This window comes from Schistocerca piceifrons, chromosome 2, assembly GCF_021461385.2.
Source record: "Schistocerca piceifrons isolate TAMUIC-IGC-003096 chromosome 2, iqSchPice1.1, whole genome shotgun sequence".
NCBI lineage: Eukaryota > Metazoa > Arthropoda > Insecta > Orthoptera > Acrididae > Schistocerca > Schistocerca piceifrons.
In genome coordinates this window covers 584,450,489-584,463,204 of record NC_060139.1, presented here as the reverse complement: position 1 = coordinate 584,463,204, position 12,716 = coordinate 584,450,489, and the positions used below count along the sequence as shown (strand labels likewise).

Genomic DNA, 12,716 nt, shown 5'->3' with positions numbered 1-12,716 from the left:
ATTCCATAAATTATCTGGGAGTACGCATTAGGAGTGATTTAAAATGGAATGATCATATAAAGTTGATCGTTGGTAAAGCAGATGGCAGACTGAGATTCATTGCAAGAATCCTAAGGAAATGCAATCCTAAAACAGAGGAAGTAGGTTACAGTACGCTTGTTCGCCCACTGCTTGAATACTGACTGCTCAGCAGTGTGGGATCCGTACCAGATAGGGTTGATAGAAGAGATAGAGAAGATCCAACGGAGAGCAGCGTGCTTCGTTACAGGATCATTTAGCAATCACGAAAGCGTTACGGAGATGATAGATAAACTCCAGTGGAAGACTCTGCAGGAGAGACGCTCAGTAGCTCTGTACGGGCTTTTGTTGAAGTTTCGAGAACATACCTTCACCGAAGAGTCAAGCAGTATATTGCTTCCTCCTACGTATATCTCGCGAAGAGACCATGAGGATAAAATCAGAGAGATTAGAGCCCACACAGATGTATACCGACAATCCTTCTCCCCACGAACAATACGAGACTGGAATAGAAGGGAGAACCGATAGAGGTACTCAAGGTACCCTCCGCCACACACCGTCAGGTGGCTTGCGGAGTATGGATGTAGATATAGTAGATCTGTAGATCTAGAATGTAGCTACTGTACATGACTGCATTGGTCAGGAGGATGTAAAGTAGCAAGAAGACGGGACTCCTGACGGCCACGTGGCACTATCGAGAGGAAAGACCATCGTGTTCGGTGTATGGCTCTGGCGCATCGTACTCCATCTGCAGCCGCAGTTCGAGCAGCAGTTGGCACCAAAGCGACACAACGGACGGCTACAGATCGATTACATGGAGGGCTGCTCCGAGCCAGGCGTTTTGTAGCGTGCATTCCACTGACCCCCCAAGACACAGACATTTGCGACTTCAATAGCGTCGTGCGGGAGTTCACTGTAGGGCAGGGTGGAGGTCAGTTGCGCTTTCTAATGAGAGCTGGCCCTGCCTCGGCGCCAGTGATGGGCGTGTGTTGTCTCACAACCAGGTTTCATCTCTCAGAATTGTTAGAGAAGCATCTGACCGGCCCCTACTGGAGAATGAACGTCGACTTTCAGATGGTTGTTGTACTGTGACTCAGACCTGGAGCCTGTTTTCCTTTATGCCGGTTTCAACAGATCGATTTACCGCTGGTACAAATACGTAGATGACCATGGTGACGTTGGGAAAAGTAATAAGTACCAGTGTTGTGTGTTTCTTTGGTATCTCGAACAAAACCTTACATTTTCAACCACTCTCGTATTTTCTGAGCAAAGCGCAATGTTGACACTGGAGGAAAACGGCTGTTTCAACTTGCTTGTCCTAGCTTCAGAAGTCTACGCACGGATTACTTTTTGACATACGTAATGCCATTTTCGAATTTTTGAGGCTAATATAATTTCGAGAACAATTTTTAAAATTATTACTTGTTGAGTGTTTATGGGGTATACTGTATCGACATCCTCTACACAACGCCTGTCGAAAAAGGCAATAAATAAAAAAACTGAATGAAAAAGACAAGACTGTTCGCATGACTAAAAATAATATGTTGTATTAAGACGGAATTTTCTCTGCGTGTTTATTGTTTACTTTAGTTAGATTTTTTCCGTTATCTGAAATTCGTATATTTTATATATGGAACTTGTATATATTTTGTAATTTAAGAACTGTGCCTATTGAAATCCATATACAATCAGAGGAACAGGGAGTAGTGAAGTCGAGAGAGAAATATGGCGTTTGCTGGTGTGGTCGGTGGCACCTCGCGCAAGAGGGCCAAAAAGTTACACGAAATGATACTAAGAACTAATTATTTGTGTAGAATGATGTTTAAAGTCAAGAACGGTAAAGTCAGGGCAGGAGAAATGGCATTCTGGTAAATTGTTTGGTGACGTGATGCCTGAGAGACATTTGTAAAAGACACAAAAAGTTTATCATTTTTGTGGAAAGCAGTTTAAGATGACTTTAGACTGTTCGATTTTGAAGGGTTAAGTATAAGAGGAATTGCTAAAGAACATGTTTATTCGCCGTGCTGTAATTAAACAGGAAAGAACGTTGTTAGTAAAATTTTTCTGGGTTTGTGACCGCATTGTCAATACGTACAACTATATATTGACAATACGATCACAAACTCAAAAATTTTTTATTGACTGTGACAATGGCTGCGGAAGCCTACGTTTATAAGAAAGAACGTTATTGGAGGGGTCATTTATACAAACAATATTGTGATTGGAAGAATAAGAGTGTGTGGTTAAATTATAGGAGAACATACTTGCACATCGGATTTAGTAAGCGATCGATCATGTGTTCAATTACGAATGAAACCGGTGTCCGGGAGCAATTAATATCAATCCTGTCACAAAACGTTCGATGGATGTTTGATTCCTGGGAACTGTTATATTACAGCAATGCATCACTCATTGAGCTTAACTGTGAATTTCATTATGTTCAAATTTGAGGAATCGCTATACTGGCTATAGGCAGCCAGTGGACTAGAGATCGTAGCGTCACTCGCCACTACATACATCTGATAGAAACAGCTTCCTTGCGTACCTCTTTGGGCACCGAAAAATATTGACAGTAAACAGAGTTGCGAGCAAAATAAACTGTGCAAACATCAATTCACACACACACACACACACACACACACACACACACATACAAATAAATACGTACACATACACAAAATTTTAATGTCTGACCGGCACGATGGATGATATTGTCCCAGAAATAAACTGATATAATTCCACTCCCCCAGACCAATTGTCAGGCGAATGCCATTTTTTCCAAATGGGAACCAATCTACCCCGCTCCCAAGCGCACTGGGACATAATACTGTATAGAACAGTGACAGTATAATAAGACAGATCTCAAATATCCCTCTCTACTCTGTGGAATAGAGAAAAAGAAGCGTAAAAAAGAAAAAAAGCACGTTTTATGGAAGGCCAATAAATTCAGAGCCAAAGAACAACACAAAACCTTGTTGTTGGCTGTCACTAAAGCGATAATCTTTTTTAATAACCAGCAGTAAACTCATTAACAACCTGTAGTGTTACGAATTTTCTAGCAGCCAGTGTTATGTATTCGAAAGAATTTTATATACGTTGTGAACTGAATTTTACGCAAAAGTAAAGATCAACAGTGGGAGGACAACAACAAAGAAGGAAAGATACATTTATAGTTCGATTTCTAACAGTGATGAATTGAGACTGATGGTTTAAATTTGGCTATTACCAATTATTTTTGTTATTGGTGTTCACTTTGAAAATAAAACTTGTTTGAGTCAACACACGTCTCATTACACTGCTTACAACATTTCTGAATGACATTTTCAAAGGCTCCGCTGTGTTTTTCTTCCGTGAGAGAGCTATAACACGTATAACACGTTCATAGTAAATTGATCATTAGTTAGTTTAATGTTCAATAGATCATTTGCACGATGCAAAATAGTAATATGGAAGAAGTAATTTTTCATTCACATCGCAAATTAATTTGTGAATATAGACAAATTTTGAATATTTATAATTTATAATTATTATTATCATTAAATACGCAGATGTGAGTTAATAATTCCTAGCCACCACCTTTTATACGTTACGATAACACAAATTATTCTACAGAATGCAAGTGTTGTCAAGGAGAAACTATTTTAGTTTGTTTTCAAATTGTATTTTGCTGCCTGTCAGTCATTTTATACCACTGGGTAAGTGATCAAAAATTCCAGTTGCAGCATTGTGCACCCCTTTTTGTGCTAAAGAGAACCTTAAAGTGGAATAATGAATGTCATTTTTCCTTCTAGTAGGGATTGTAATTATGTACATCATTGTTCTCGTAACTACAGTTATTTACAATAAACTTCATGAGGGAATAAGTATATTGTGATGCAATAGTTAGAATATTGCCGGCTGGTGTGATCGAGCGGATCTAGACGCCTCAGTCTGGAACCGCGCGACCGCTACTGTCGCAGGTTCGAATCCTGCCTCGGGCATGGATGTGTGTGATGTCCTTAGGTTAGTCAGGTTTACGTAGTTCTAAGTTGTAGGGGACTGGTGACCTCAGATGTTAAGTCCCATAGTGCTCAGAGCCATTTGAACCAGTCAGAGTGCTCAACTTCGCAATCAGACGTCCGCACGATGTTTATGGGTGAGCACTACATATTATTCTTACAGCACGTCTTTGAGCAATGAAGACTTTCTATCTTGAAGACGAGTTACCCCCGAACATAATTCCATATGCCATTACTGAATGGAATTATGTCAACTTAGCGATTTGTCTCTTCCCAATATTTACAATGATTCTAAGTGCAAACGTTCTTTTAGGAGTTCTAAAATGTGCTTTTCCCAGTTTAAATTCTCGTCAATATGGACACCTAAAATTTCTGAATTTTCCTCCCTCTTTATTATTTTCTCGTCGTGTGTTACGCTTATCATTAGTGTAGTACCTATAGATGTGCATAACGGAAAATGTTGTGTCTTTTTAAAATTGAGAGTGAGACCATTTGCAGAAAACCAGTCAATAATACTGTTAAGGAGACTGATTACCATTTCTTCTGTTGCTGTATGTATCGTTCATTGTCGATGAGCTACTCAAACAAGTTAGATTTTGTTTGGACGGGAAAACAGTCGGGTACTAATACTGTACGACAAATAGCTCCTTAGTAATGCGAATTGTCTCCTATCCCTTTTATCAGAACTCGTACATCAATGTTAAACATGATACAACCCTGTGTGGCGATTAGCTCATGGCTCTCAAAGTAAATGAAGCGCAAAGGAACCCGTGTTCGTGTTATTTCTCATACGCCCACAAAATATTTAGTGACTGGAGAGAAGTCTAGCATGTGCTTTTCACACGGATTCTTCGTAGGGATTTTTCACTTGGAGTACTTGACTTGAAATATGTATCCTAACGGTAGGATCACGAAGAAGTCGAAAAAAAGCCCGTGGCGAAGGCGTTTCCCCAGAATTATTGAGTTTCTTCAGAGAGATATAACAAAACTGTCCCGCCTGGTATCCAAGATATATGAGTCAAACGAAATACTCCGACTTCTAGAATATTATAATAATTCCAATTCCAAAATAGCCAGGCCCTGACGGGTCTAAATATTATCCAGCTGTACCTTTAATAAGTCATGGTTGCAAGATATCAACGAGAGTTACTTACTGGAAAATGTAAAAACTGGTAGAAGCTCACCTTGGGGAAGATACAGGGACGTAGAACATTAAAGGGAAACAGTAGCTGAGGAGGGACTGAGACAGGTTTGTAGCCTATCCCTGACGTTATTCAATCTACATTTTGAGTAAACAGTAAAGAAACCAAGGACAAGCTTGGAAAGGAAATTTAAGTTCAGGGAGTAGAAATAAAATTTCATGGATTGCCGATAACATCGAAATTCTGTAAGAGACGGAAAACGACCAGGAAGATCAATTGAAAGGAGTAGATAATGTCTTGAAAGGAGATTATTAGATGAACACGAACAAAGGTAAAACTAGGGCAATGCACTGTAGCCAAATTAAGACTTGCAATTCTGAGGGTATTAGGTTAGAAAATGAGACGCTACAAGTAGTAGATGACTTATGTTCTTTGAGCACCAAAATAAATGAGTATGGCCGAAGTAAAGAGAATATAAAACGCAGATTGACAAAATATAAATTGAAACGTTAGGAAGTCTTTTCTGGAGGTATTTGTCCGGACTGTAGCCTTGGACAGAAGTGAAACATGGACGATAAACAATTCAGACAAGATGAGAATAGAACCTTTTGAAATGAATTTAGTGCTACAGGACAATGCCGAAAATTAGATAGGTAGACTGGAGTGTCAGCATTTGCAAAACGTCTAAAAGGGACATATGCATCGGACATTTAGGACGCCTCAACTACGTAGTGACGTGAAAATGAGAAATATTTTTGAAAATAATAGTAGAAGAAAGTGACAAAAACTGTGGTAAAATCTGACCCTCTGAAATTACTCAAACGTTATTAAAATCGTGGCTATTTAAGCTGAAAACATGGAATTACAGAAAGTACCGTTGCAACATACCTAGTTTCTTGTCGCCGTTGAAGAGGTTTTCGAAGTGTGCACCACCCTTAGCTGCAGTCACCCTTAACGTGTGCTCATTGCCTCTGATGTACTGCTTGCCGTCAGACTTCCTGAATAGGTCGTGTTTGAACGTGTAAGACGCGTGCACACCGTCTGAAACACACAGTGTCCTCTGAAGAGACAAGCTGTTACAGCACTTTTTGATTTTTTCCATCCTTATTTAACAGTGAGCCGTAAACTTGCTTACCAAGAGTGATATTTGCTTTCCCTTTTCCCGTAATCGGTACCACCAATACCTTCCCCTGGATCTCATAGTTTCCCACAATTTCAACATGTGGTACAGACAGGTTGATTTTCATAGTGTGCGTTGGTATCTCCAATCTGGAAAGTTAAACAGGGAATAATTGCTAGACATCTTTTGCTCTCAGAGCGTAGGGAGGAAAATTTTCAAATTCATCATAAAAGTTCAGCATATATTACAGCAGATGTCCTTAACTGTAAGAAAAGCTGCTGTTGCAGCAGTTTCTCTCAAGCAAAATACAGGTATCGTGGCTGACGTTGTTCGCCATTCCTTCACAAACACAGACAGTATCATGCTAGAAAATCTACACTGCCTGAAAAAAAAAGGCACCCATGAGACATGGTCAGATGTCAAGGTAGACTCATACACGTACACAACATGGGCGGGTTTGTAAACGATTACAGTTGCCATTCTGTGTAACGGCCGCCAGCAGAAGAGTGTGTTAGTGTTATTCGTGTTAAGTGTTGTTAGCGGACTTGTTATGTTATGTAAGAGGCATGAATAGCGCCAGATGTTAAGTGTTCACTGTGAAGGGCAAGGGATGCAGCGTACTCGTTTGAGACAGCATTATCAGCATCTGACTGAGTTTGAAGGGCCTCACTGCGTGTCCCCATTTAGATGGCTGATCAAATCGAACAATAACCAAATTTTTAGGGCAGCTGTATGTGACAGTGACCAAATATTGGACTGCGTAGGAACATGAGGATAGGCATATTTACTGTCAAGGTTCCATCTGACCATCACGAGAGACGATCGTTTTATTATGCGCTAAGCACTTTACAGTACCTTCATATCTGTACGTGCCATCTGAGAGCAAGTAATGGACTCCCTGTAACATGTGTCCTCTTGTTCCATTGATCGGGAACTAGCAGCAGCCAGGCCAGGGAACTACCGTCCCACACGTGGGCTGCCATTAACGTCACGACACAAACAGTTGCCTTTGAAGTGGTGCCATGGATGGGAAGGAAGGGCTGCTAATGAGTCGCATCGTACTGTGTTCAGCAATGAATCATGGTTCTGCACTATCCCAGATGACCACCGTCAGCGAGTATGGTGGCAACCTGAAGAACCCATTCTGTTAACGTTTTGGAGAGGCACAGCAGTGTCACTCTTGGCGTCATAGTGCGAGGAGCATCCGGTGACGGCGGGAAATGATTCCAGGAACTTTGACAGCACAATCGTTTGTCACGGATACCCTGCATCCTAGTGTATCATTCCTCGACTGACAGTATCTTGATGCCTTTTTTCACCAGGACAATATTTCCCCACCCATGGTACATGTCTCTGTAAATTGTATGTGTGAAGTTGATGTACTCCCATGGCCAGCAAGATCCTCAGAGCTGTCCTTGAAAGAAGATGTGAGGGACCTGCTCGAACACTAAAGTACGCGTCATTTACGACGGCGGCCGAGTTTAGGTTCGTTCTGCGCATCTGACGTCACAAAACACAGTCAGCCAATGAACAGAGAACGACGTTGCCAGAGCTCGACTGCAGTGCAGAGCACGGACGAGTGGCTTCAGTTTTAGAAACGTTCAGTCATAAATAAAGCAGTTGAGCAAAAGCAATGTCTTGATAGCAGAATTTCTTTTATAGAAAGTTTGGAAAAAAGCATTCTTTATACCAATTGCTTCATATTCTATTAATTAATTAAACCAAACAAGCAATAAGCCTCATAATTCAGGCGATAGCAGGGAAAGGTGTTTGTATCATTCCCATTAACCGCTTTTTCGCAATAAAGAACAGCGGTAATTGTTTATTTCCTATTGTACTTCGACGAAACGTGAGTAATTCATAGTCATACCAACAGTGTTTGTCGGTATTTTGCGTCATATTTTAAAATACTCCAGAAAGTCTAGTGCATGCTGCGCTCTGTTAGCGTAATGGTTAAAGTGTTCAGCTGATGAGCGAAAGATTCTGAATTCAAACCTTGTTCGGTGCTTGATATTTTCTTTATTTAAAAACAATATCGAAGTATCTTACTTCATGAATTTTATTCGCTTGAATGTAATTTTTTGAAATTTCTAGTGGCAACTAAAATCTACCATACGGAAAGTATACGCTATGGACTTTTACCTCTGCAAACTCTTCAAAATTTCGTGCAATGGTTTACTACATTTAATGCTGCACAATAACTGCGTTGAACATCGAAACAAAACTAAGTCATTTACGAATAAAAGAAGGTTGTATACACGGAAGAAACCTGGAGATACTGACAGATTTCAGATAGATTATATAATGGTAAGACAGAGATTTAGGAACCAGGTTTTAAACTGTAAGACATTTCCAGGGGCAGATGTGGACTCTGACCACAATCTATTGGTTATGAACTGCAGATTAAAACTGAAAAAACTGCAAAAAGGTGGGAATTTAAGGAGATGAGACCTGGATAAACGGACTAAACCAGAGGTTGTACAGAGTTTCAGGGAGAGCGTAAGGGAACAAATAGCAGGAATGTGGGAAAGAAATACAGTAGAAGAAAAATGGGTAGCTTTGAGGGATGAAGTAGTGAAGGCAGCAGAGGATCAAGTAGGTAAAAAGTCGAGGGCTAGTAGAAATCCTTGGGTAACAGAAGAAATATTAAATTTAATTGATGAAAGGAGAAAATATAAAAATGCAGTAAATGAAGCAGGCAAAAAGGAACACAAACGTCTCAAAAATGAGATCGACAGGAAGTGCAAAATAGCTAAGCAGGGATGGCTAGAGGATAAATGTAAGGATGTAGAGGCTTATCTCACTAGAGGTAAGATAGATACTGCCTACAGGAAAATTAAAGAGACCTTTGGAGAAAAGAGAACCACTTGTATGAATATTAAGAGATCAGATGGAAACCCAGTTCTAAGCAAAGAAGGGAAAGCAGAAAGGTGGAAGGAGTATATAGAGGGTCTATACAAGGGCGATGTACTTGAGGACAATATTACGGAAAGGGAAGAGGTTCAAAAATGGTTCAAATGGCTCTGAGCACTATGGGACTTAACATCTATGGTCATCAGTCCCCTAGAACTTAGAACTACTTAAACCTAACCAACCTAAGGACATCACACAACACCCAGTCATCACGAGGCAGAGAAAACCCCTGACCCCGCCGGGGATCGAACCCAGGTACCCAGGCGCGCGAAGCGAGAACGCTACCGCACGACCACGAGCTGCGGACAAGGGAAGAGGATGTAGATGAAGATGAAATGGGAGATATGATACTGCGTGAAGAGTTTGACAGAGCACTGAAAGACCTGAGTCGAAACAAGGCCCCGGGAGTAGACAACATTCCACTAGAACTACTGAAGGCCTTGGGAGAGCCAGTCCTGACAAAACTCTACTATCTGGTAAGCAAGATGTATGAGACAGGCGAAATACCCTCAGACTTCAAGAAGAATATAATAATTCCAATCCCAAAGAAAGCAGGTGTTGACAGATGTGAAAATTACCGAACTATTAGTTTAATAAGTCACGGCTGCAAAATACTAACGCTAATTCTTTACAGACGAATGGAAAAACTAGTAGAAGCCGACCTAGGGGAAGATCAGTTTGGATTCCGTAGAAATATTGGAACACGTGAGGCAATACTGACCCTACGACTTATCTTAGAAGCTAGATTAAGTTAAGGCAAACCTACGTTTCTAGCATTTGTAGACTTAGAGAAACCTTTTGACAATGTTGACTGGAATACTCTCTTTCAAATTCTGAAGGTGGCAGGGGTAAAATACAGGGAGCGAAAGACTATTTACAATTTGTATAGAAACCAAATGGCAGTTGTAAGAGTTGAGGGGCATGAAAGGGAAGCAGTGGTTGGGAAGGGAGTGAGACAGGGTTGTAGCCTATCCCTGATGTTATTCGATCTGTATATTGAGCAAGCAGTGAAGGAAACAAAAGAAAAATTCGGAGTAGGTATTAAAATCCAGGGAGAAGAAATAAAAACTTTGAGGTTTACCGACGACATTGTAATTCTGTCAGAGACAGCAAAGGACTTGTAAGAGCAGTTGAACGGAAGGGATAGTGTCTTGAAAGGAGGATATAAGATGAACATTAAGAAAAGCAAAACGAGGATAATGGAATGTAGTCGAATTAAGTCGGGTGATGCTGAGGCTATTAGATTAGGAAATGAGACACTTAAACTAGTAAAGGAGTTTTGCTATTTGAGGAGCAAAATAACTAATGATGGTCGAAGTAGAGAGGATATAAAATGTAGACTGGCAATGACAAGGAAAGCGTTTCTGAAGAAGAGAAATTTGTTAACATCGAGTATAGATTTGAGTGTCAGGAAGTCGTTTCTGAAAGTATTTGTATGGAGTGTAGCCATGTGTGGAAGTGAAACATGGACAATAAATAGTTTAGACAAGAAGACAATAGAAGCTTTCGAAATGTGGTGCTACAGAAGAATGCTGAAGATTAGATGGATAGATCACATAACTAATCAGGAGGTGTTGAATAGGATTGGGGAGAAGAGAAGTTTGTGGCACAACTTGTCTAGGTGAAGGGATCGGTTGGTAGGACATGTTCTGAGGCATCAAGGGATCACCAATTTAGTACTGGAGGGCAGCATAGAGGGTAAAAATCGTAGAGGGAGACCAAGAGATGAATACACCAAGCAGATTCAGAAGGATGTAGGTTGCAGTAGGTACTGAGAGATGAAGAAGCTTGCACAGGATGGAGTAGCATGGAGAGCTGCATCAAACCAGTCTCAGGACTGAAGACCACAACAACAACAACGGGGGGAAGGTATCAGTCAAGAAGATGTGTAAAAATCAATTTTTTGGACCAAATGGTTTTAGTGAAATCGAATGATAAGTGTGTCACAGCAGTCGGAACACCATGCGTCTGCACTGGCGAGCACCGAAAGGGTTAATGCGGCCGTGGTGGCTTTACTTCATAAACTGCGCGCTCCCCCCTAAACGTAACTTTGCTTGGCGCGTACAACTGGCAACGCAGCAATCTCCCGCGTCTGAGCGGACATGCGCGAACCGCCAAGATAAAAGAATTGAACTATATCTCCGTCCCAGTGCTAGACGTAGCAGTTTATGGGCCATCTTGCTTCAGAAGAGGATACAATTGCTTTACGAATCCCTTTCCAATCGAATACGAGCATGCATCCAGACCAGAGGGAGGGGGGAGGGGCAACATCATGCTGATAAGAGAGCTTGTACTGCGAAGTTCTTTGCAAATTTTTGTAATCACGGAAATACTATCACATATCTTCTCAAGTCATAAAGTTTCATTTCATTTTCTGTTCCCCATCTGGACGCTTTTTTTTTTGTCAGACAGTGTATTTTTAAGTCTATATACACTCCTGGAAATGGAAAAAAGAACACATTGACACCGGTGTGTCAGACCCACCATACTTGCTCCGGACACTGCGAGAGGGCTGTACAAGCAATGATCACACGCACGGCACAGCGGACACACCAGGAACCGCGGTGTTGGCCGTCGAATGGCGCTAGCTGCGCAGCATTTGTGCACCGCCGCCGTCAGTGTCAGCCAGTTTGCCGTGGCGTACGGAGCTCCATCGCAGTCTTTAACACTGGTAGCATGCCGCGACAGCGTGGACGTGAACCGTATGTGCAGTTGACGGACTTTGAGCGAGGGCGTATAGTGGGCATGCGGGAGGCCGAGTGGACGTACCGCCGAATTGCTCAACACGTGGGGCGTGAGGTCTCCACAGTACATCGATGTTGTCGCCAGTGGTCGGCGGAAGGTGCACGTGCCCGTCGACCTGGGACCGTACCGCAGCGACTCACGGATGCACGCCAAGACCGTAGGATCCTACGCAGTGCCGTAGGGGACCGCACCGCCACTTCCCAGCAAATTAGGGACACTGTTGCTCCTGGGGTATCGGCGAGGACCATTCGCAACCGTCTCCATGAAGCTGGGCTACGGTCCCGCACACCGTTAGGCCGCCTTCCGCTCACGCCCCAACATCGTGCAGCCCGCCTCCAGTGGTGTCGCGACAGGCGTGAATGGAGGGACGAATGGAGACGTGTCGTCTTCAGCGATGAGAGTCGCTTCTGCCTTGGTGCCAATGATGGTCGTATGTGTGTTTGGCGCCGTGCAGGTGAGGGCCACAACCAGGACTGCATACGACCGAGGCACACAGGGCCAACACCCGGCATCATGGTGTGGGGAGCGATCTCCTACACTGGCCGTACACCACTGGTGATCGTCGAGGGGACACTGAATAGTGCACGGTACATCCAAACCGTCATCGAACCCATCGTTCTACCATTCCTAGACCGGCAAGGGAACTTGCTGTTCCAACAGGACAATGCACGTCCGCATGTATCCCGTGCCACCCAACGTGCTCTAGAAGGTGTAAGTCAACTACCCTGGCCAGCAAGATCTCCGGATCTGTCCCCCATTGAGCATGTTTGGGACTGGATG

At 42.4% G+C, this 12,716-nt stretch overlaps 1 protein-coding gene across 1 annotated transcript in view; it reads right to left on the bottom strand.

Annotated features, from left to right (window-relative positions):
* LOC124775617 (protein takeout-like) overlaps positions 1-12,716 on the bottom strand; it is a 93,245-nt gene that overhangs the window by 25,875 nt on the left and 54,654 nt on the right. Inside the window, exons 3-4 of the mRNA XM_047250445.1 lie at positions 6,294-6,427; positions 6,047-6,199 (exon numbers count right to left, since the gene is read on the bottom strand). Of these exons, the coding sequence (XP_047106401.1) occupies positions 6,047-6,199; positions 6,294-6,427 (287 nt within the window). The remainder of the gene's footprint in view (positions 1-6,046; positions 6,200-6,293; positions 6,428-12,716) is intronic.